Genomic DNA, 22,478 nt, shown 5'->3' with positions numbered 1-22,478 from the left:
TGAGAATGCCTTCTTTAGCTTCACAGGGCAAATTCCCTTCATAGCCTTCATGCTTGTTTTGTTTCTTTTCTTTACAAAAGTTAAAATAAAATTACCACCTAAAGGAATGGTAAGTACCCATTGCCAAATATAAGTAGTATTAGTAGGAAGGTGAAAAAACTGTAAGCAAAAATATCTTAGTTCTGGAATTGGTAAATACCACAAATGAACAGTGATGTTTGCATATCAAAGGCACGCTGTGTTGAAAAACAACAAAATGTTAGGTCAGAAATTTGGACAGAGAAATGGGGTTTCTTAACCTTTTTTTTTAATATAAAATGCAGAAGGGTTTTAAAATATTACTGCCACCACTATAAAAAAAAAAAAAAAAAAAAAAAAAAAAAGACAAAATTCATTCTCCAGAAACAATCTTATTTTCCTAGCCTTTCTAGATGAAATGCAGAATCTATCTGCTTTGGTACTAACAAAACATTAAAAATAAATATTTTCAAACAGCTAGACTTTCTTGCTTTCATCTTAGAAATGGAGATACCTACACTGTACATTGCACAAAATCCACAATAATGTTTTTGCAATGATTGACTGGTTTCTTCATAAAGAATTTACTACAACAGAAAAGTATCTATGAATTCCTGGAAAATACAGTGAACTGTAAACTGCCTGAAGAGTAAGACATGAATTACAAAAGCTTGCCCCTTGGTACTCTACAGAGATAAAACTCAGCAATATGCTGGGATTCTAGGTCAATTACTCTGCTTATACAGCCTGGGCTCACACACTCAGATCTCAAATGACTATTTCATTTGTTTTCCTCTGTGACTGAATGTGTAAGGGTCTTTTTCATGTTACTGTTTGGGGACTGGCTGTTGTCAGATGCCAGTCTGTGGGCTAGGAAGGATTTGCTGTTTCAAATTGCATTTTGCTCACTTTGAACTTGAAATCATAAAGTAAAGACGTAATAACTTGGCAAAGCTTGCTGAAAACATTTACAGATGTCACTGGCTCTTTTTATAAATCTAAATTTTGCGGTTTCCAAAGGTGTAAGTTATACATTTATAGTATCCAGTCTGAAAATGTCTTCACTGAAAAGGGTGCTTAAGGTCCTAAGGAAGAGTTCAGAGACTTACTGGAGGAACTGCCCAGTCTCTACACTAGCTTGTAAGGAGATGCACAACTATCCTCTGCAGCAGAGTGATCCTATGGTTTGAGCTGAGCAGTCAAAAATGTAAACAGCAGGAGCAGATTGGGCTGCTTAAATGAAGTAAATTTGGCTTGTACTTACTGCGTGGATAGTAATTTTAATAGCAGGTTGAGAAAGGCATCAGTCTACTGCATAATTTCGCTGCATTTCATGCCGCCTACTCTTTAACTCTGCAAGAAGACTACCGTTAATGGCATTTGAAGAAGTGTAGAATTGTCCTTGAACGCTTTTAATATGCTCATATGAAATTTTCTTAAACAAAATCAGATTTCATGTGCCAGGTAGGCCTTTATCTTATTTTACCTCAAGGAACAGAAGACACTGAATACAAGCAGACTGACTACACTATTTCCACTGGAATTTTGATCTAGATCATCCCAGCAGAGAACAAGGATGGTGAAAAAGATGATGACTCATCTCATTCATTTTCACAAATTCATCTGAATACACTAAATGTGAAAATACAATTATGGTAATGAAATCCAAACAAACATTACCTAAGTCTGCTCAAGTCAAAATGTTCCCTTTTCTCATCTCCTCACTCATTAATTGTTACTGTGTGTTAGCTTCACATTATTTATTGGCAAGGCTCCACCACTGACAAAAGACTATGGCTTTACTATAATCTCTCACTAGTTACTCAGCTTTAACTAAGTTGACAGCAGCAAAATACTTTTTTGATTATTAACAAGGTGTCTTTTATATGGTATTCAAATAACCAGCCTACTTACAATTTCACTTGGAAAAAACTCATCAGTTAAAAACTTAGGTGTCAATTATTTCAGAAATGCATTTCTAACTCACTTCTTCAACACCCAGCTGGTTATGACTTAATGAAAGAATTGCTTCCTTTAAAGACTTTGACTGTCTTTGTTTGTAAAAAACCTTTAAGCAGACTTGAATCTTCTAGCATCTAGATAGAAGAAGTGTTGAAATTTTAAAACTGAATATAGTTGTCTACTTCTATTCAAAAAAGAATTTGGGAGTTTTGAAATACGGTAACATTGGGGAGATAACTCTCAGCCCTGCAGAAAGACACATTTCCAGTAATAAACAATAGTCTAACTCTCCGATAATGAAAAGGAATCTATGATAGACTGCAAGATAATAATCAAAAGCAATCCAATCCATAGGACTGAAAACCTATGGTATTGATAAATTGACACATAAATGGTTGCAGCCTCTTTTAAAGGTGCAAGGGATCTGGTTTAACACAGTATTTACTTTTGATGTGAGCCCCATTTTACTGTAGGAAAATTTATTTTAAATATGAAGGGCACGTTTTCATTCATAGAGTGAAAGTATTGGAAATAATTTCAGTAATACAACTCAAGTATTTTGTAAATTGTTAAATTAAATCACTATACAAAATTTTTCAGAAAGGAAAGTGTTGGTGTTCTGCTGGTTGCTGGAACCATTCCAACAGCATTTTCATATTTTCTAACTTACAAAAAGATGGCAACAATGGGAAAAGAAAAAAGAAAAAAAAAAAAGGATTAACACATACTAGAATCTATATTCCCATTACTTCTCAAGTGCCATTTACACTATGGAGACATCACTTAATGTTATGACACACACCTTGAGAAGGAAGGATCACTACATACAAAAAGCCTCACCGGGGCAAGAAATTGCTGTTTGCACAAGTGCCAGTTCTGCAGAGGACAGTGCAAAACATATCAATAATCTCTTCCTAATATGAATTTAATTCTAATACAAGTGTTGCTCTCCCACCTACTTTAATGTTTAATACTAAATGTTACATAGAAATGTCTAATACGAAACTGCTGCAAGCAGTTAAACTGAGCAAAACTTCCAACCAGAATTTGATTTTAGGTCTGTATGAGCTGAGAAAGGCAGTAAGTCCCACACTGCAGCAGACCCTCTCAGGCAAGCTGAGGAATGAGTGGGATATTTTGGAGGGATTTTCAACCACCCTTAGCTGCACTGACACAACAATGGGATTGTTTACCCCTGGACTTCCACCCCATTTCTGCATGCCCAGTCTTGATTTCTTTCTAAAATAGGCACAGAAGCAAAGGGTAATCTGGGATTCTTGGGCCAACGCTCTTTTACAAAACCCAAACCAATGTCGTGCTTTTTGATTTTTATTTTTTAAAGTATTTCACGTCTATACACCCATCTATATGAACAGCTTTCCCAAACATCACAGAATCATAGAATTAGAATCTGATGGGAGTTCAGGACATGGTGTAGTCCAGCTTCCTGCTCAAAGCAGGATGAACACCGAATTCAAACTTCTCCACGCTACAGTCCATTAACAAGTGATTACAGCTCCCCTTTTCATGCCCTGAATTTCTCCATACCTCCCACTCTGTGCAAGCCCTCCTATGGCTAATACAGAACCTGGGAAGAGAAAACGTGCATTGCTAACATACTGGAAATGCTTTGAGTATATCAATAAAATAGCAGGAAAAGGGGGAAAAGTGACATAGTTTGTTAAGATTTATAATAAGCTCCTGGCAAGATTGCTCTCTAGGGACTGATAAGAAAATAATGTCATCGTAGGTACTAGGAAAACTACTGCTATAGACCAAAAGCTGACTAGAAGAATTAAGAACAGACAAAATGTGTCAAGCCTAATGATTTCTCATGAAACAGGGTAGGGAGGAATTAGAGAGGCATTCCAGTATGAGCAAGAAGAGAGACAAAGAACAACTCCTATGGTAATGGAAATAACAAGAGAGGCCTCAGGTTACAGTTGGTGATCTGAAACGTCTGTTCTCTTGTTCCTTATTAAAGGTGGAAGAGGAGATAGTAAATGAAATCAGAAATATAAAGTTTTATAAACAAAATGTAGGAAGCAAAAAGACTATAGAAACTGCTTGCTGCCCTAGGATGGCTGTTGAAATTAAGGATTTAGCACAATTTATAGAAACATACCTTTGCATAGGTAATAGCCCTATCCAGAGCTGCAGATTAACTGAAAACTCAGGCTGCATTTAAAACCTTTCTATTCATTATATTAGTCCCAAACTATGCACATATACAAAAAACACCACCACAAAACCCCTAAAACCCCACAACCCCATCCCCCCCAAACCACCTAAAGCACACAAATGGTTAATAAAGGAACAGATTGTTCAATATGTACTAAATGTAGAAGAAAAATTTTGCACTTTCCCCTGATGTATATGATAGTGATCACTGATCAGAGTCAGATTAGCAATCGATTTTAGCCAGTATGGCATTACTTGTAGACTACTGAAGCCAGAACACCGTAGAGGCTGGTAGAAAGACTTAATATTTGCCAAATGTCACATCTTGGGATGACATGTCACTGAATGAGTTACAAGTCTGAAACTTATTCCTTGTAGGCAGACATCTGTGTTACATAAGTCACACCATAATCAGATTCCTACCCACAAATCAAGAACAAAATGACATAGTGTCTGAACTACGTTCTCAAATTAAACAATGAAACTTGCATAATTTAAAACTAGTATGTATGAATATATTTATTCAAAACCATTAATTACAAAATTGGTTCAAGGTTTTTAAACTCAAAAATACATGCAAGAGGATATCTTTTAGCTAGCAAGATTATGATCTTCTTCATAGGTACATTGCTACTTAAATGCCCAAACTCATAAACCATGAACAAATATACTCTTTGCTGCAAGCTTTTTGGATGGTTTTTGTGTGTGTGTTTTCCTTATCCTATGGCTGATGCTTTTAGGTGCTTCTCTGTTATAAATAGGAATTCTATTCATCATTTTCTATCATTCTAATTTAAGAATTTATTATGTAGCTGGGGAACAAAAAAATCAATAACATCTGACCTGAATGCACCAGATATTATGCACAGTGAATCGCTGAAGTGAGCATTTTTCCTTAACTTTGAAAATAAGTTTTAAAATGTTCATCCAAACCAGTCATGATTACTTCTGAATAATGGATGCATCTGAAGAAAACAGGTCTGGTTTCAAAGCAATTTTCCATAGGAAAAAGATCATAAAATCAGTTAGATAATGCACCTGTACTAGGGAGAACTATCCAGCTCCCCTCTCAGCCATAGAAAATATCTGTTCTAAACTCAGCTGAGTCACCAAGTTGGATGGCGCAGTCTTGTGATGCTGCCATCTGTGTCGCACTTACTCTAGCACACAATCATCAATTCAGCACCTTTCAGGAACACTAAATGAACTCAATAGAAGGAACACTGTCTTCTACAGGCTCTCCTCCTCAAGTTATTCTTTTTACAGAAGTTATCTTTAAAAGTTTTACATTTATGAAGAGAAGCTCAATTCTTGCCAAGGCCTCTGACCTACATTCACCACTGCTTCAGCGTCTGGCCATCAAATATATGCCAACAAAGAGGAGAGATTCACCACGCAATAAACAGTTCTACAGAATGCAAAATCTTACATGTTGCTGCTTGAATTGTCACCTTATATTTCTACGGTCCAAAAAACAAGAGAGCTTGCTCAAAACTTTTATGCTTCATAAACACTGGCAGAATAGAAAGCCAGAAGAGTTCTCCATTTATCAGCAAGCTCAAAGAACTTATCAAATAAACCTGTAAACACTGATGGATTTTAGAAATAGATTTCTCTGAGGTGCTGTGAAATGCTGACAGAACCATAAATGTTCATAAGCAAAACGTAACTTATTGGAAGACTAGAAAAATGTAACGTGACTGCTTTCAACAGAATTACAGATTTAACACAATTACCCTGCTAAATACATACTTACCGTAGTCATTATCATAAAAAATAATGAATTTCTGCCAGGCATATTCTGTGACCACCCTCAAGATGACATCGTTTAAGTAGACAGGGGGGCGGACAGAGAGCGTGTAGTCATCATTGCGGTTGCTCCTGGTGAGCCCACAGCCGCTCCTCGGTGTTCCTGCTGTTGAGCGCTGGATGAAGAGGTGAGGGATGTGCATGGCATCTGCCAGTGACTGCAGGGATCCTGCTGAAGTGCAGCCAATGGAGCTGACAAGGGCCAGGATACCTTGGTTCATCAGGTCACAGGCTGTAAGACAACACAGGGATATTCAAGATGAGAGGGGTTCAGCCTGTAGGGCCTATTTTGCTGTTGAAATGCAGACACTGGTATTTGCAACACAACAGGTTCAATCAAGTAAAACACAGAAAAAAATTTGCACATTGAGTGGTTTAGACTTGAAATTCATTAAAATCATGCGGTTTCTCTATTCACGTTGAGCTGTCTTGTGGTGAAAGCTGGAAGACTGCCCTGTGCACCTTGCCCAGAGATGAATTACCCCTTGAAAATGACACCCACCCCTGGGCCTTCTGAGGAACTTTAAGAACTGATTCCAACTACCAGATTAACATGATCACCTAAGGAGATAAACACTATTCAATGTCTAGCACAACAGCTCCATGAATAGGATCATTTCATTATACAGAGAAAAATTGAAGAAATAATAGCTCAGGCTTGCCATCAACTTTTGAAGACTATGTATATGATTACACACATTAACTTGCGCAAGCAAAAAAATGAGTTCCTTTTGGATTTTAAGACATATATGCAATAATCTTATGTAACTTTTTTTTTTTTTACCATGAAAAAGCTAATCATAAGTAGCAAAATATTTTCAAAATTCAGCGAACAGTGTATACACATTTACTCTTATGGCTTCTTTAAGGAAGGCACGGAGTTGTTTATGCAAAAAGTAACATCTTGTAACTAATGGTCCTGTTAATGAGAGCTGTGTTACAGCAGACAGTCTGAAGTATACCACCAATGACATCCACATTAATACTAAAGGTGTTTATAATGATTAATGTTAATGCAATCAATAAATATCAAAGGGATTAATAATGATTAGGTCTGTAATTTTGAAGGATTTCCCTGTGAAATAAAGCAGAGTCAAGTGTTTATATTAGGTTTCTAACAGACTTGAGAGGTTGAATGAAGAGACAACATGGGTTTTTAGCATAATCCCCAGAGCACATCCAAGGCTAAATTTTTAAATACTCCATTTGCCACTGGCAAAGCTACATGTGCAGTTAACCTGCATTTACACACATACATTAGGTAATGGAATGGTAAAGAGTAATATATATTCACATATGAATAGCTAATGCTAAACTGTGCAATTACTTATTTTGCAGGAATATTCTGTACACAAAACAGGTGCAGGTAAAAACAAGAAACCCACATGTGAAAATATATTCCCCTAAAAATACAAAACCATATTTTAACACCAGACCTGTTGTCTCATATCATATGGCTCTTACTCACAGTAAGTAATGTTTTACTTCACAAACATTTACCGATCTCAATGGGACTATTTACAGTGTGAGGAATAGAGTTCCACATTCAGGCCCATGTGGAGACTGACTTTGTAGCAAAGGACAGCACTAGAGGTCAGGAATGCAGAGAACCACCTTCTAAAGCCAGTGCATTACTCTTATTAAAATATGGATATCTGGAACATGCCACGATTCCCAAGGCATACTTATCCTACTGAGACTCCGTCCAATGGGAACATTTCTGACTATGTTTATGCAGATACCTATGGGAGGGCAAGTGTTCCCACAGAGAGGTTTCAAAGTCTTTTGGCTTATGACAAAATGTTCCCTCTGTATATGTTCTGAATATAGCTCAGCTTTTGGGCCAGCTTCTGGGCTTCAGGTTAAAAGTAACACATTTTCAATAACCATAAGTATCCTTTTTCAGAAAGGTACCAAATATCATTGGTAATTAGACAAAAAAATTATCAGTATTGCACAAGTTTCGAATATTCAGAACATTTCAAAACAATCTTACTAGCTATTATTCTTTTATGCTGGTTGTTACATTCTTCATCATCACTTTCAACAAAGATAAAGGGCTTGTCAAGTTATCTTTTTTAGGGATATGCTGAATCTCTTTCTTGATATATCATTCTCCTGCACCAAGTACTGCAATATCTAGGTTGCATATCCCAGTGAGATACTACAGCTTGAGAAACAATTTTTATTCAAATATTGATCTACCCATCAATAAATACCTGTAGCTATCTATATGTCAATAGATAACTTCATAGCTAGATAGCGATAGACAAATAAAATTGATGCTAGATTTTGCAAAAGCCTGCTTTTGATTCAGCAAAAATTTAAGTCTACATGGTCCTGATGCCACCTGTTCAAATAAAATATGTAGCGTGACCCTCCAGTTTCTTAAATGAGACTTCTAAAAATATGGCAGAGTAGAACTGCATTACAAAAATTGCTTGAAAATGTCTAAATTTCCATGCACACTTACAGACTGAGAATAACCACTATACTCCCAATAATGTTATGAAGTAGGGAACATGCTTTTGTGAAAATTGTTACTGAAACATGAAGGCGAAGAAAACAGCATGGTACATTTAGCTCCACAGGGACGAATGTTAATACTGGCAAACAAACTGATTAAAGGATTAAAATCTTCCCTCTTGACACTGCACCGCATTTGTTACAATAGCCTCAGGACTGAAGTTGCCTGTGTGGTTCTTTCTTCCATGATATGCTTATGAGAATCCTGTGTGCTGGACTGGGGCAATATGGACTTAATTATGCTCACAAATAGACCTTATTCCTGTACACTTAGAGACTACTTAACATACAGAGAGTTAGCTCCTGAGTAAAGGGCTATTATCTCAGAGGCAGGTTTTTCTAGAAGATGAGTGCATAAGTTGCAGAGTTTGCCTCAGGGTCACTTTGACTGGATTGTTGTTTAAACAGAAATAGGATTTCTACAATATATACATATGAAGTAAAGCCTATATGATATGTCAACCTTATGTATGATATTGATATTTTCCTTAGTCAAGCAGAACTTCCATTGGTTCCAGCAGAGGAGTTGATTGGTAATAAACACCAGACAGGTCTACACATTTTCTTAACCCTTTTCCCCCCTATTTGTTTGTTTCACAAACAAAAGTCCTATTAAGTCCTTTTCCTAGTGATCCAAATCTTTCAATTATATCTTATCAATTGACTAAAACCTCTGGTTCAAGCATATTTGAAATCCTGCTTGCATTCCCTTCTTAAGCTTGAGCAAAAAGATAACCAAGTGATATTTTTGTCCCATCTGTGTTAAAAAAATCCACATGCTCACACATATACACATATAAGGACTTAAATGTTATCTTGCTGTTCAAAACTCTGTTGCAATTTAATCTACTATGACCTCCTCAGAGATTGTATGTTGAAGCTGGTATTTAGTCTGCTGCCAATATGATCAAGGAATATTACTTTGCCATCAACTAGAGAGAGAAAAATATTGCTCTGTCTTTTAAGTCCTCAGTCAGGACAGGAGAGATGTCCAATTCAAACGGACTTGAAAAGCTCCATTGAAAGTTTAACAAACAAGGAGCAGATTAGTAATGGTGTTCATAAAACACTATTGTTCCATACCATTAGCTATGTTTAAACGTAAGTTGTCCAGACATTCATTTTCCCTCATAACCACCAGATCGCAGATGCTATTAAAAACTGGATCTTCAGCTAAAGGAGTAAAACTCACCACAGAATTTTACACGTAACATAGGGATAATACTAAGAATACCTATAAAATAACATAATTTAAAATGTTTTTCCATTGTATATACATGGAGCATGTATAGCACACACTAGCATGTACCCAGCATTACTTTTAACTCTTTAGCTTATCTTGTCTTTTTCAAAATGCAAAATTACTGAATTTCCAACACTACTCGGCTGATCATCAATTAAATGTCAATCAAAAATCAATCAAAACAAAACTCCAATCTTTTAGAGTAAAATTTCTTCTAAGCTAGTTTGGCATGGCTTCTAAAGAAAATAAAAAATCTAATTTTTTGGTCAGTATGCTATTTTTAAGACTAAAGAGCATAGCCAATGCAATTTGAAAGAAATATTTTACATCTAGACTATCAGCTGGTATAAGCACTTCCAGCAAAGCAGAACTTAAATGGCTATGGTTACAAATGTGTCCTTAAAATGTGTTCTCTGTAAAATGGAAACAATTTTAGGTCCTTAAGTAACTACTAGTTGCTGTAAGTTAGAAAAAAAAATTAAAAATCTATAAATAAGAGCAAATTTAAAAACAGATGCAGGCGGAAAAAACAAATATTGAGATTTTACTATTGCTATAAATGTGAGCATATTACTTGTTTTTCTCTTTCTCTTCCTGATGATAAATCATAACAAATTACCTTCATACACCACAAACTGATGAGCCAAATTTAAAAGAAAAATAGTAAATGATATCTGGAGACCTTAGAAACAGTCAAATTTTGCTCCTATTAAAACTGCTGGTTAAAAAAAGTCAGACCAACCCTTAACATTATTTTTTGGAAAATGCTAAGTGCTGTGCTTAAAAAGTGGGTTGGGTAGTATCCCTTTAAATAATCAGAGATGTATTTTAGGGTCCTTCTTTTTATCTTCTATATTTTAGAAATTACCAGGGTCCTTCCAGAACTCTAATGTTGCTTGAGTGAGCCTATGTTGGGTGAACAGGAATTAGATCTAAATCCTGTTAGTCCTGGTCCCATGGGCCTGACCTGCCCCAGTGTCATTCCCCTCAACATCCTTTTCAAAGCTGGCAGAATTTCAATCTCACTGCTCCTGGATGTTTTCCACATATTACCCACACTGAGTAGTGCTTCAGAGCTATTTAGCTGGATGTAAAGCTGGGGGAAAAAACCCTCTTTACCAGTATCTCTGATTTGGACTACGTAGTGATGGTCTATAAACAAGTTTTTATCTTGTGCATCCACTCTGTATTTTGAAACTGCTATCAAGCACTCTGAAACCAAGAGGGCTCAATACAATTGTGCCAGATGAGCTTTCCCTTAATTTCTTTAGAAGGTGAGTATAGCTTTTTATCTTCTTACTCTCTTTTGGGGTCTGTATGATTCACCACCAGATGGATCACAGGTTCTCTGAAAGGATATTCAGACTTGTTCCCCATTCTAACAAAATAGCCAAGAACCTAAAATCTGGTCAGAGGTCAGGGAGAAAAATCAAGTCCATAAGAAACTCAGGTTTTCCCCATACATTAGTCATTAAGAGAATACTTACATATTTATTAATACATTCTGGAAATTCATCATCCATTCCATCACTGAATTTGTACTAACTCACATCCAAATCAGAATAAAAGCTGGTTCAAGGGGCAGAATACATTAGGTGACTTGAACATCTATAAATAGGTATTAAAAAACCAGAACTACTATGTAGCTTTGAAAATATAAGCTTTTTTTTTTTTTTTTTTTTTTTTTTTTACTTTGAGAATAATATGTTTCTGGCTGCTCCTCAAATCCTTTCTTAGTTTAGGGATGCTGATGAAGACTGAAGGACCATAGCATGTAAATTCCCTGTTGCAAAGGGTAAGAAATAAGTTTGAAGTCTGGATTTATTTCACTGAGATGTTCTGCTCCCTCCTCCTCAAGCAGCTATGATAACCACAATGCAATTTTTTTGGTCTTTGTCATCTTTAAAGAACAGTCCCAAAACAATTGTGAATTCATTGCAGAAAGATAATGTGTTCACATGGAAAAAAAAAAGTCATAAAAACTTACAAGAAGTTTAAACAGATAAACTACAGGTCTTTCTGTTTAGCGTTCATCATTTCAGATGCAAGAAGTAAGGATAAAATGTGATTATGAGACCCATGATCAAGTGAGCCTGGCTTCAAATTTTCAATAAATCTTCTTAGTCACTTTTGGATAGCAATTCTTCTTTTGCAAATTATTTTGCCTTCATAACACAATGGTTCATCTCAGACTTAGAACTGAATTATTTCAAGATGAGTGACAGAACATTTTTAATATATCTTGAAAACTATTGAGAAGGAAATAAGGGTAAGATGGGAGGAAAAAAAAATTGACTGGATTTTAAAGAATATTCTCCTCTGCAGTGCAGAGAACAGACTCTATCCTGTTCCTTTTCTTGATAAGGCTATAGAAAGCCATTTCATTTACATCTTCTCTGTAAACATTAGCCAATCTCCCCCTACCCTCCACTACATTTTACACAACTTGGACAGCTAACAGTATTTTAAATTCACTTGTAATTAACCTTTAAGGGATTTTAGTTTGTCCTGACTCTAAAACAGACTTGTGTTTGAGTCTTAACAGCTGTGCTTCCTAAGCCTTGGGATTTCTTTGTTTGGGAAAAATCATCCAAACTTCTGATATCTAAGAGTAAAAAATATTACCAGAGAGTGTATTTGCATCTCTGTTGCACAATACACCACAAACGCTTTTAGAAGTTTTTACTGAAAAGCATTTTGTGAGCATCTTTTTTGGGTCAGATTTCTTCCTGTATAAAAGCTTTGCTGATTATGGTAATGTTAAATCCATCATATTAAAATTTAATAATTCATCTGAGCCTTGAAAAAATAAACTAGAAGTCTCACAAGTTAGGAGGCAGGTAAGACTTATACACAAATGGTATTTTGATACCAATTCTTGCAGGGCACAATGGGAGAGCATGAAAGAAGCACAGCTGGCAAAGCTTACCAAATGGAAGGCTCCGCAAGTTATCTTTTTTGGACGAAAGTCCAGGATATTTTTTTTTTTTCCTCCAAGCCAACCTGCAGTTCTTTTGTCCAATTCTAGAGGCACACAGAGGGCATGTGTCTTGCCAGATTACCCCATCAGGTAGAGAAACAGCAGTACGATGTCTTCTATTTTTTGAATCTGGTTTCACTCGGTATTTAACAGTTGCACCCAGGCTTTGTCTCAGAGGAGGGACGGCTTTTAGCCCTTCAAGAAGCTTGAACTGCTTTGAAAAACATTGTTAACTCCCCAGCATTTTAAAGAAGTTACACAGCCACACATCTTCAGCTGAAGAATGGCTTAAGCTGTTGTCTCTTCTAGTACGTGAACATGAGTATATTCCCCCAAAAAGTGCCACAGCTTCTCAGGGTGCCTGTGGTTGAGGTAAAAAGTGGTTGTAGTGCTGACAGGCCTGGAAAGAGAAGACTCTGTCAGCCAGCACTGTTGTAGAAAGGTTCTGCATGAGTGCTAATGGGTGGAGAGGGGCAGGGAAAGGAGGTTAAATTGATTAAAGCCAGGCAGTGACATTTATCGAGAAAGGGCTAGAGATGCATCACAAAATTGACCTCTAGGATCCTGACATCCCAATGGGGACGTCCATCTGAAAGTTAATGTAGCCCATTAGAAAATAAGGAATGCAAGGAAATCTGGGCCTAGATTCCAAGAATGACTCCAAATTCCTCCCTCTTTTTGTGCTGATCCCTCAACTGACACAAGCCAAATCTCACCTACTGCTAACATCCTTGCTCAAAGTGTCACATGAGCGATTTCCATTCATCCATTCAGCAAAATGAAAGCTTTTCATGTGTAGCCAAGTAGATTACACTTGATTAACTATTTAATGATGAAGCATATATTATTTTAGTCTACTGTGCGACTTCCTCTGTCCCTTAGTTTGTTCGTCTTCACCCTTGCACTGTTGCTGAATATTTTAATCTCCCTAACCAGCACTGTTTGAGAAGTTATTAAGCAGCACATAGGGTCTGATACCCTTTTAGATAGCTAGCTTGCCTGCTGCAGAGCAGACAATTGCTGCATAGCAGCAATTATACAGAAACAAAAAGGCTGTCTTAATATAAAATTGAAGACAATTTTAGCAAAAGATGACATCCTGATAAAATCATAGGGATTTACTCTAGTTCTGTGTTCTCTAAAATGCTGTGTAGAAGTACTGAGGAGAAAACATCAACAAAAAACCTGTTTAAACCCTGAGTATCAACAATTCTCTTTTTATGGACTTGCTCAAAACAAGTCAGGGCAACATTCTTGTTGAGAGAATAAAACACTAAACTTGATGCCGTTTGACAAAAATTACACTTTCCTTGCCACCTACCAGACAGATTGTCAGCAATTTTCCCTTCCAGCCTTTCTATCTCAGATCTAACTTTACCTTCCTGTCTACTTTTTTTTTTTTTTCCCTGCCTAAGCATTGCAGAATATTGACTTTCATCCCCCCATTACCTGTTTTCCCTCTCTCCTTAGGAACTGCTCCAGTCAGGCAAACCAACTTGCTCTCCCTCTTCATGTTTCCTCCCTCATCTCTTCTTTTAAAACCTTTTTCTCCCCACCTATGCCACCACATCTCCTCCAGTGTGAAGAAACAAGAATCAGAGGACTTGACACTGGACTGAAAATCTGGAGGCTCATATCCTGGTCCGGCCTCTGCTATTACTTTGTAGCATGACTAATTTTGGATGACTAATCTGATTTCTTTTATGCTGTGGTGATTATCATACTTTGACACCTTTGTAAAGCAGGTGATGCATGATCTAAATACAAAGGATTACATTTGTGTTTCCCCCAATGATTTTTTCCAAGGTTAGAAGGCCCATTTCTTAGCGTAATTCACATTGCCAGAACTTCCTTTACATCTCCTCTCTTTTCTGAGTGCTCATGCTTCATAGCCTCCCTTTCTTGCCCAAACTATTAGTATGGAGACAACAGGATCTGCTGCAGAGATGCAGTGTGAAGCATAATACCACAACCTAGTCCAGGGCAGACAAAAGAATACACAGCTGGTAGCATTAGTTTAATTGGAAGCCCTACAATGGAAAGAGCTGCCTGTGCTGCCCTAGATGAGCTTGGCATTCTCCCAAGCATAGATATTACTGAACAATACTGCTCAAAATAAGACCATCCCCCAAAGGAAAAGAAATCTGTGAGCAACAATCTGGGAGAGCTTTCTTTCCTACAGTGCAAACAACCAACATTCCGAGAATGTTCTGCTAAGGGGACAGTAAAACAAAATTTTATTTTTTTTTTAATCTAACATTGTAGAAAAAGAAAACTATGTTCATAAACCAAAAAAGGCACACAATTTTTTCTCTTTTTTTAAAAAAAAAAGCAAAGAAAAAAAGGAGGCAATTCTAGTAGACAAGTGAATTGAACAGAGCAATTTGAAGAGCAAATAATACTAAGACTAGATCTTGCATTTGCCATGAAAGAAGGAAACAGACTTTACATCAAGATAAAAGAGCTTTGTATAAGAACAGAAAAAAAAAAAACACCCACAAGGAAGACAGTACATAAATTGCAAAAAATACATGGGTGTGAAAAAACTGAGAAGTCTGTAGGAGTTCAGAACATCAGTTCCATTAGCAACTTAGCCACTCAAGAAAACCTTAGACGAGTCAAAACAACTATCACCATTATTATTTGCTAAGAATAGACATTGTGCTTATTTCACTGACTGACACACAGAATAACAATCATGAGAAGAATAAAAATATCAACTACCTTTTATAGAACAGTTTTTTATTTGTAGCTCTGAAAATGCTTTGCAAACAAGCTCAGCATCTTCATCTCTATTTCACAGAAGAAAAAAACCCCACAGATGTGCCAAGGGGAATTACTTGCCCAAGGTCAGAAAGCAAAGCAAGGAAATTGTTTTCCATGCCAAGCTAAAACATGCACAAAGACAGAAAAAGTCTTTTGTTGCAGCTTTTCATTGTTTGTTTTGTGCATTATTGTGCCATTGAAAGCATTTTATGTTGAGTCCAATATAACTAAGCTTTAAGAAAAGCAAAGATTTGAAAGGCAATGTGGCGTACAACAACAGGATTAAGTGACAGAGTTCCTGATGTATAAGTGACCCCACAGCAAGAGCACTGTTGATTATGGGGGACACATACTACAATACTGAAACACAGGCACATACATAATAAGGAATGAATCAGGTAAATAAAACCAGAGCTGCAGCTGTAAGACAGTCTTGGCAGATAGCACAAAATGCCAGCAGACATGGGGAATATATTAGAAGTAGAAAGATTCAATAAAGGACTGATCATTTCACAAGGAAATTACACATACAGTGTTCATAGAATCATAGAACGGTTTGGGTTGGAAGGGCCTTACAGGTCATCTAGTTCTAACCCCCCTGCCACAGGCAGGGACACCTTCCACTAGACCAGGTTGCTGAAATCTCTATCCAAACTGGCCTCGAACACTTCCAAGGATGGGGTACCCACAGCTTATCTGGGCAATCTGTTACACTGAAGGGAAGTTGTAAGGTATTGAGGTAAGGGCGAAGAAGGAACGGGTTGTGATGACCACGCATGGAAAATTCAACTCTTGGGAAATAAACACTCATGATTGGGCATTTTGGAGAAAGGCATAGACTTATATCAGACTAGGTATCTGGTACCAGAAACAGAGGAAACCAGCATCTGAACTCACATTACTTACAAACATCCTCAGCATAGTTTCATGTCTGATATGCAGCATGACTGGTCTGAACAACCTCAGATAAGCTACATATTCACTAGCAACTACATAAGGTGGTGAAAGCCAGAACACCACATTTAAAAAGGGTTGAGGATACAATGCTTATGTAGTGAGTCTATCAATTCAGAATGTTAAAACTGTACCAGTGGAAGGCATAGGAATAACAAAAAAAGAGAACTCACATGTTTTCACAAGGAACAACAATAACATAATATGAAGAGTGAAGGATGTAATCACAGCTTTGAGGTCATAGCGAAGGGTATTAAATGCTAGATGGTAAGTGATAAGACAGTGAGATTTGCAGCTGGGAAGTAATAAATCCATTTAGACATCAAGGAGGAGGATGTAGTTTGCTGTGATGTGGGAGTAATAGAAGAGAGCAGAAGATACAGGAGGGAGGCCAGTAACAGTGATACTGTAACAGCTGAAGTGGTAGATAGCCAGTGCATTGACAAATGTGTCAGTTAAAAGGGCATTGAGGAAAAATCAGCACGGTGCATGTTAAAGGCAAAGGAGAAGCAGAGCCTAGCAGCAGTGAAGAGGAGAGAAAAGACAAAATATGCCTAATTCTGAAAGTCTATTTTTTCTCCCTTACTCCAGGAATAATAATGGTGCAATGTTCCTTTGGTGCCAGTTGCAACCTTTTACTGAGATTGTTTTGACTTTAATGGTTGCAAGAGATGCCAGGAAAAGAAGGTAAAACAGTTTTTCTGTTGCTTGACTTTTTCCAAAGTCACAGAAAAAGAAATTTACATAACTACAAAATGGAAAATAAACATTTTCAATAAGGAGCATTTAGGTAACAGTAAACATTTAACCTTAATTGAAAGCAGCAGTTGTTCTAAACCGTGCATACCATGGTAAAATAGGATTGCCAGGAGATTTGAAACCCATCTCTGACAATAAAGAGACACATGTACAACAAAAGACATAACCAACCAACTATGAGAAATCGATTGACACAAATCCTGTTTGGAATCAGAGGCAAAGCTTTCCTTTGCCTGTAAGTAGCATTTTGGAACTGTGCCTCTCCCTTACAAAGACAAAACCACGTAACCAGTGTCACCTTCCAAAATTGGAGCAGAAGTAGTTTTCGCTGTATAGCGCAAGGCAGCAGTGCCACATGCAGGTCCACCACATGGAGTGATGCAGTTGAACTACTGAGTCTACTTGCTTGCTTTTTGCTCAAATGGAAGCTACAAATTTCTTCCACTCTGAAAAACTTTCAATTCCTATTGGATCTAAGCACCTGTGCTCACTGTGTTACTTCAGATACCAGCAACTTTATTCCTTCGTTGCAGTCTTCAGTCCTGTGGGTGCAGTATTTCATGTAGTGACTGACATGATTTTCTCTCCTTTCTGCAATGCCTTCATGAAACAACTGCCACAATAACTCCATGCAAGAGTAGTTACACCACTACAGGATTCTGCCTTCTTGGGATATTTAGTCATTTTGCATTGGTATGACCTCACAAGTTTCAAGCAAGTTCTTCTGTCACTACTGGATGTGAATGAGAGTGGAACCAGGATAATTGTGTATATCGAGAGCTCCTGGCTGTGGATTGCAAATAGCTTCATACTCTTCGGCTTGATTTTTCTATGCAATGTCACAGTGGAGGCACAAAACGCAGGGATGTTAGCTACAGATATTAAATGCCTCTGGGGCATCACACCTGTGTGTTTAGCTCCAGCACCAAGTTCTGCGCCCGTGTGGAAAAAAAGACCCACTATCATTTAGCTTGCATAGCTTGCAGGGATGCCCTGGAACTGGCACTAAACCAGAGTACTACATAATACCATCTGAACTGCAGTACCACAAATGCCATGCCGTAGGACAGGAAAGAGGCAAAAAAGAGAAAAGAACTGACAAACAGTATTCTTTTCATTCAGGCATGACCAATACTTTATGAAAGCAAGGACATACATTTATTCCCATTTTAGCTCAATATCTGAGGTATATAACAGATTAACATCGGAAAAGCTGAAGTTACAAAAGTCTGTTTTACTGCCTAGTACTTAGGTAAGCAGGAAATAAGTCTGCTGTATGCATCCTACATGCACAACAGAAAAAATGTTGGTGTTTCAAAACTGTTTCTTTAATGCTGAGTAAAGCACAATTTTCTTAGTTATGTGAATACTGCCAAGGGTGTCGCAGCAATGCCTACATGGTCTTTGTGCCATTGGGCTAGTCTGATCAAAGAACAGACACTGCCTACCTTTCCCACTGCATCTCATTAGTGTGCTGCAAGAGGTGTTCCACAGAAAAACGGAAGGTCAGTTTTCAGAAATTTAATTACAGCCAAGAGTAAATATTTTCAAAATGCATTGTAATGCATGAGTTTGCATAATTCTAGTACATTATTCCATTGTCTGTAAGTCTGTTTCTGCAGAACTTGTATAAAACAGGAGGCTTAAGCTTAGCAAATAGCCATGATCTCATTTCACCAGTTTTGAAAGGTGTGAAGTTTTCTGACTTTGGCAACAGGTATGCCTGATCTTTGCCTATGAATTAGTGAGGAGACAGCCAAAGTACACTTTGCCATTTCTCAAGTTCCATACGATCAATTATTTTCCTTTGTTAGCAGGGGAATTTCAGACTGCTATGTACTAAGGCACCATTGGCCTGTATTTTTCTCTTTCTCTCCCCCTTGTTGCTTTTAATACCAGCTTATTTTTAATAGGAATGTACTCAATATAACAGATTTTTTTTTTTTAAGAATTATATGCAAATATTTTCTTATTTGGTATGTCTGCAGCACCCATACACACAAATATGTATGTATACAAGAAGTTATCACATGACTGTCTCCAACTTCTCCTTGTGCACAGGAGTATACGGGATAAGCTGCATGGGCCAAATGCAAAACCAAGACAAAAAGACAGGTTTCAACTTTAAGAACATAAGCCTTCATCGTTTGTGGAAGATGCCTGCATTTCTAAGCCTTTAAGTCATCCAACCACAGAAAGTCTAAGGTCAGTGGTTTGTAAAGTTTCAATTAACACAGGCACACATTTAGTATTAGTGCAAAAGATAACGCAAAATCCAGTGAATCTGTCTCCACAATAGAAAATGAAAGCCTTTTCTAGCTCAAAATTGACATTTGAATTAACGCAGCTTTAATTCCTTTTTATTTTGTATGAAGGCAGATGAGCAATATCAAATACCATGAAACAAGAGGATTTGCACAGAAGTTTGAAACACATATGACTGTCAAATTACTACACTTCCCAAAGTAAGAAATAAAAGGGGAGACAGCAGAGAAAAAAAAAAAAAAGAATCCTCTTCCCATTAATTTAACAGTCTCACCAGTTTCTTTCAAGGGGAGATGCTTTTTTTTTTCTTGTCCCCTCATAGTATTTGGACTGCTTGGTGCCAATCAGCACTTAAGGCAATCTAACTCCATAAATGCCTTAGGAATGCCTCCCAGGTATCATCAACAATCATCAACATGCCTTATCCCAGCTCCACCCTGAGGGGCCTTGATTTCCCCAAGACTTCCTTTCTTTTCAAAGGCAATGCAGGTATAGAGCCTTGAAGAGTCCTGTATGAAATGCTTCAGCCTACCTCCCCAGCAGAACAAACCGCAGCCACAGTTTTACCACCGAACTTGTGTGTTAACCTCACTTTTGATGTTTGCCATAAAGACAATAAGCTATATAGATATTTCTCTATCTACACTGTGTTTTGCAGTAAAGTCCTATGTGAACTTCCACAGAGGAGCCTGGGAGATCAGTTCTCTTGTGTTTTCATGTACAGATTCTTGGGAAGGTGTCCAAGTCTACCACCAAAACACAGATTTGCAGATTTCACTGGAGAACAGCAATGAAATATACCATAAAAGTTCTTATGATATGGGAGGAAGTTCCAGAGGTCTGCAGACCATAAGCGATCCTCAAACGTCACCTTTTCTAGGATCTGATTCAGCTGTTTCTCAAAAATAACAAATGTGCAGTTCAGGCCATGGTTAGTTCTGAGATACAGTCCCTGGCTGAATGTATCCTACCGCCCTATAATCATGCGTACACCAAGACATCACGATATGGCATGTTTCTAACAGCTGAAGGACAGCTTTCTTCACATGCAATTTTTTTATACCTGGGAGTATAACAGAAATAGAAACTTTTTTCGCTGCAGAATACGTGAACTGCCCACTGCCTTTGGTTATTGTCTTTTTGCTGTTAATAGGAGCTGGCACAGGCTCAGAGATTCACAGTAGCACATCCTGCTGCAGAGCTAGGGACTACTGTTATTTGTAAAGCGTTTCCTCTTTTCACAAAGGAAGATTATAGCACATAATACTGTTTCAGTGGACCAATACCTTTGTTTTATTTTTAATAGATACAACTGCAAAGGGAATTGTTAACAGTATGGTTGTTATGAAAAATAGATTAAAAAATGATATGTTTTATAGAGAACACTGCTCACATGAAGAATGATAAAAGTAGTAGGGCAATTTTCTTAAAATACAGGTTATGACCACTTTCCTGCAGCTGAAATAAAGAGGATTATCAATTCCACAAATCAGAAACCTGATCATTTCAAGCAAGGGGATTTTTGAATAACACATCCTTATGATGTTAAGAAAGCCTGGACAAACTATACTGGGAAAACCTTTATGTAAAGACAGTCTGGCACTGGGGAGGCAGACATCTGTGACACAAAAGGAGGAACGGCTGGCTGGCAAAGATCACTTTTTGTCTGACTTGCCATTAGATACTGACAGCCATGCTTCTTTCCACATTCAAGGGTCATACCACCTTTCTAGATGTTATTGTTCTCACCCTGTAACTTCCATCTACAATACCACTTGGTTTTCCAAACTGTTATGAACAGGAAGGGGACACTGCCAGATATACTATAAATTATGGTAATTTAAACAAACTAAAGACAAGGTCTTACAAACTGAACTAAGATAGCACATGCTGAAAGTGATCTAAATTACAGGGGAAAAAAACTCCAACCAATCCAATGCAGGCACACTGTGGTATCATGTTTACTTTGTATGCCATGCATTTACTCTGTAATGTAATATTAAAAGAAAGACTATTATAGTTCATAACAATTACGTTATGAATTTTACCAATTCAGGTCAATCAGTACAGATCTATTGAAGGCTATATGACAGAAAGTGGAACTGAAAGTAATACCTTAACTTCATCTTTTCAGGAAATCTATCACTACCGCTACAGTTATTCCAGACAGGATGGGTAAAACCCCCAGCACAGACAGGCTGCTGCAGGATTTTAAATGCTGCAGTGTTTTAAAAGGCTTAAGACAGGACCTCTGCATAACTCTTACCAGCAGTTGTCTCTGCAAGCAAATGTCACCGGTTTTCCATCCAGAAGCCTGCTGATGCCTTCAAATTGCTGAATTGGTTCACCTGAATTTGGGCTCATAAACCCTTCTTTTTACCCACTTGCTCTGCCACAGTGCTAAATAACATTTTCTTTATGTGATACAGCCCTTGCAACCCAAATGCAGATATTCTTTGAGGGCCTGTAGTACTGGGCATTTTTTTTTTATTCATTATAAGCTTGCTGAAAAACACATTTTTTGTGCCCTGCTTACTTGGAGAGACTTACTACTTGTGAATAATGCCTACACACATAATCAACACACGAGCTATTAAAGCAGTCACTCAAGATGTGGAGGATTCAAACTCAGGTTTATTTACTTAACACCACCATTCATGCACCCAGTCCAAAGAAGCCTGTTACTACTTGGACAGGAGTATACCAGGTGGTGAAGCCCCAGACTGCCTCTTTGCCCATTTCGCTTTTGCATAGGCTGTCAAACATGTAATGGAACAAGGACTGTAACTCAGGGGTCCAGCAGCATGCTATTCTCCTATCAGACGTTCTGTCATAGTGCAGTGATTATGAGAGATATAAGTTGAACTCTTTTGTGGCAGAAAAGACCTTGTGGTTCCTATATCCTGACCGCATACATGAATCACTCAGCTATCACGTAAAAGAACAAAATCTCCTCCCTTAGGAATTCTGTGAATCTAAACTCTCACTTCCCTTGCTGCTTCTTACAAAAACTTC

General features: G+C 37.5%; 1 protein-coding gene across 1 annotated transcript in view; it reads right to left on the bottom strand.

Moving 5' to 3' along the window:
* The window catches only part of GRID2 (glutamate ionotropic receptor delta type subunit 2), a 730,780-nt gene that overhangs the window by 303,616 nt on the left and 404,686 nt on the right, over positions 1 to 22,478 (bottom strand). The window contains exon 3 of the mRNA XM_056362644.1: positions 5,918 to 6,202. Within this exon, the coding sequence (XP_056218619.1) occupies positions 5,918 to 6,202 (285 nt within the window). The remainder of the gene's footprint in view (positions 1 to 5,917; positions 6,203 to 22,478) is intronic.

Source organism: Falco biarmicus, chromosome 1 (assembly GCF_023638135.1).
Source record: "Falco biarmicus isolate bFalBia1 chromosome 1, bFalBia1.pri, whole genome shotgun sequence".
Lineage (NCBI taxonomy): Eukaryota > Metazoa > Chordata > Aves > Falconiformes > Falconidae > Falco > Falco biarmicus.
This window is presented reverse-complemented; position numbering and strand designations above follow the sequence as displayed.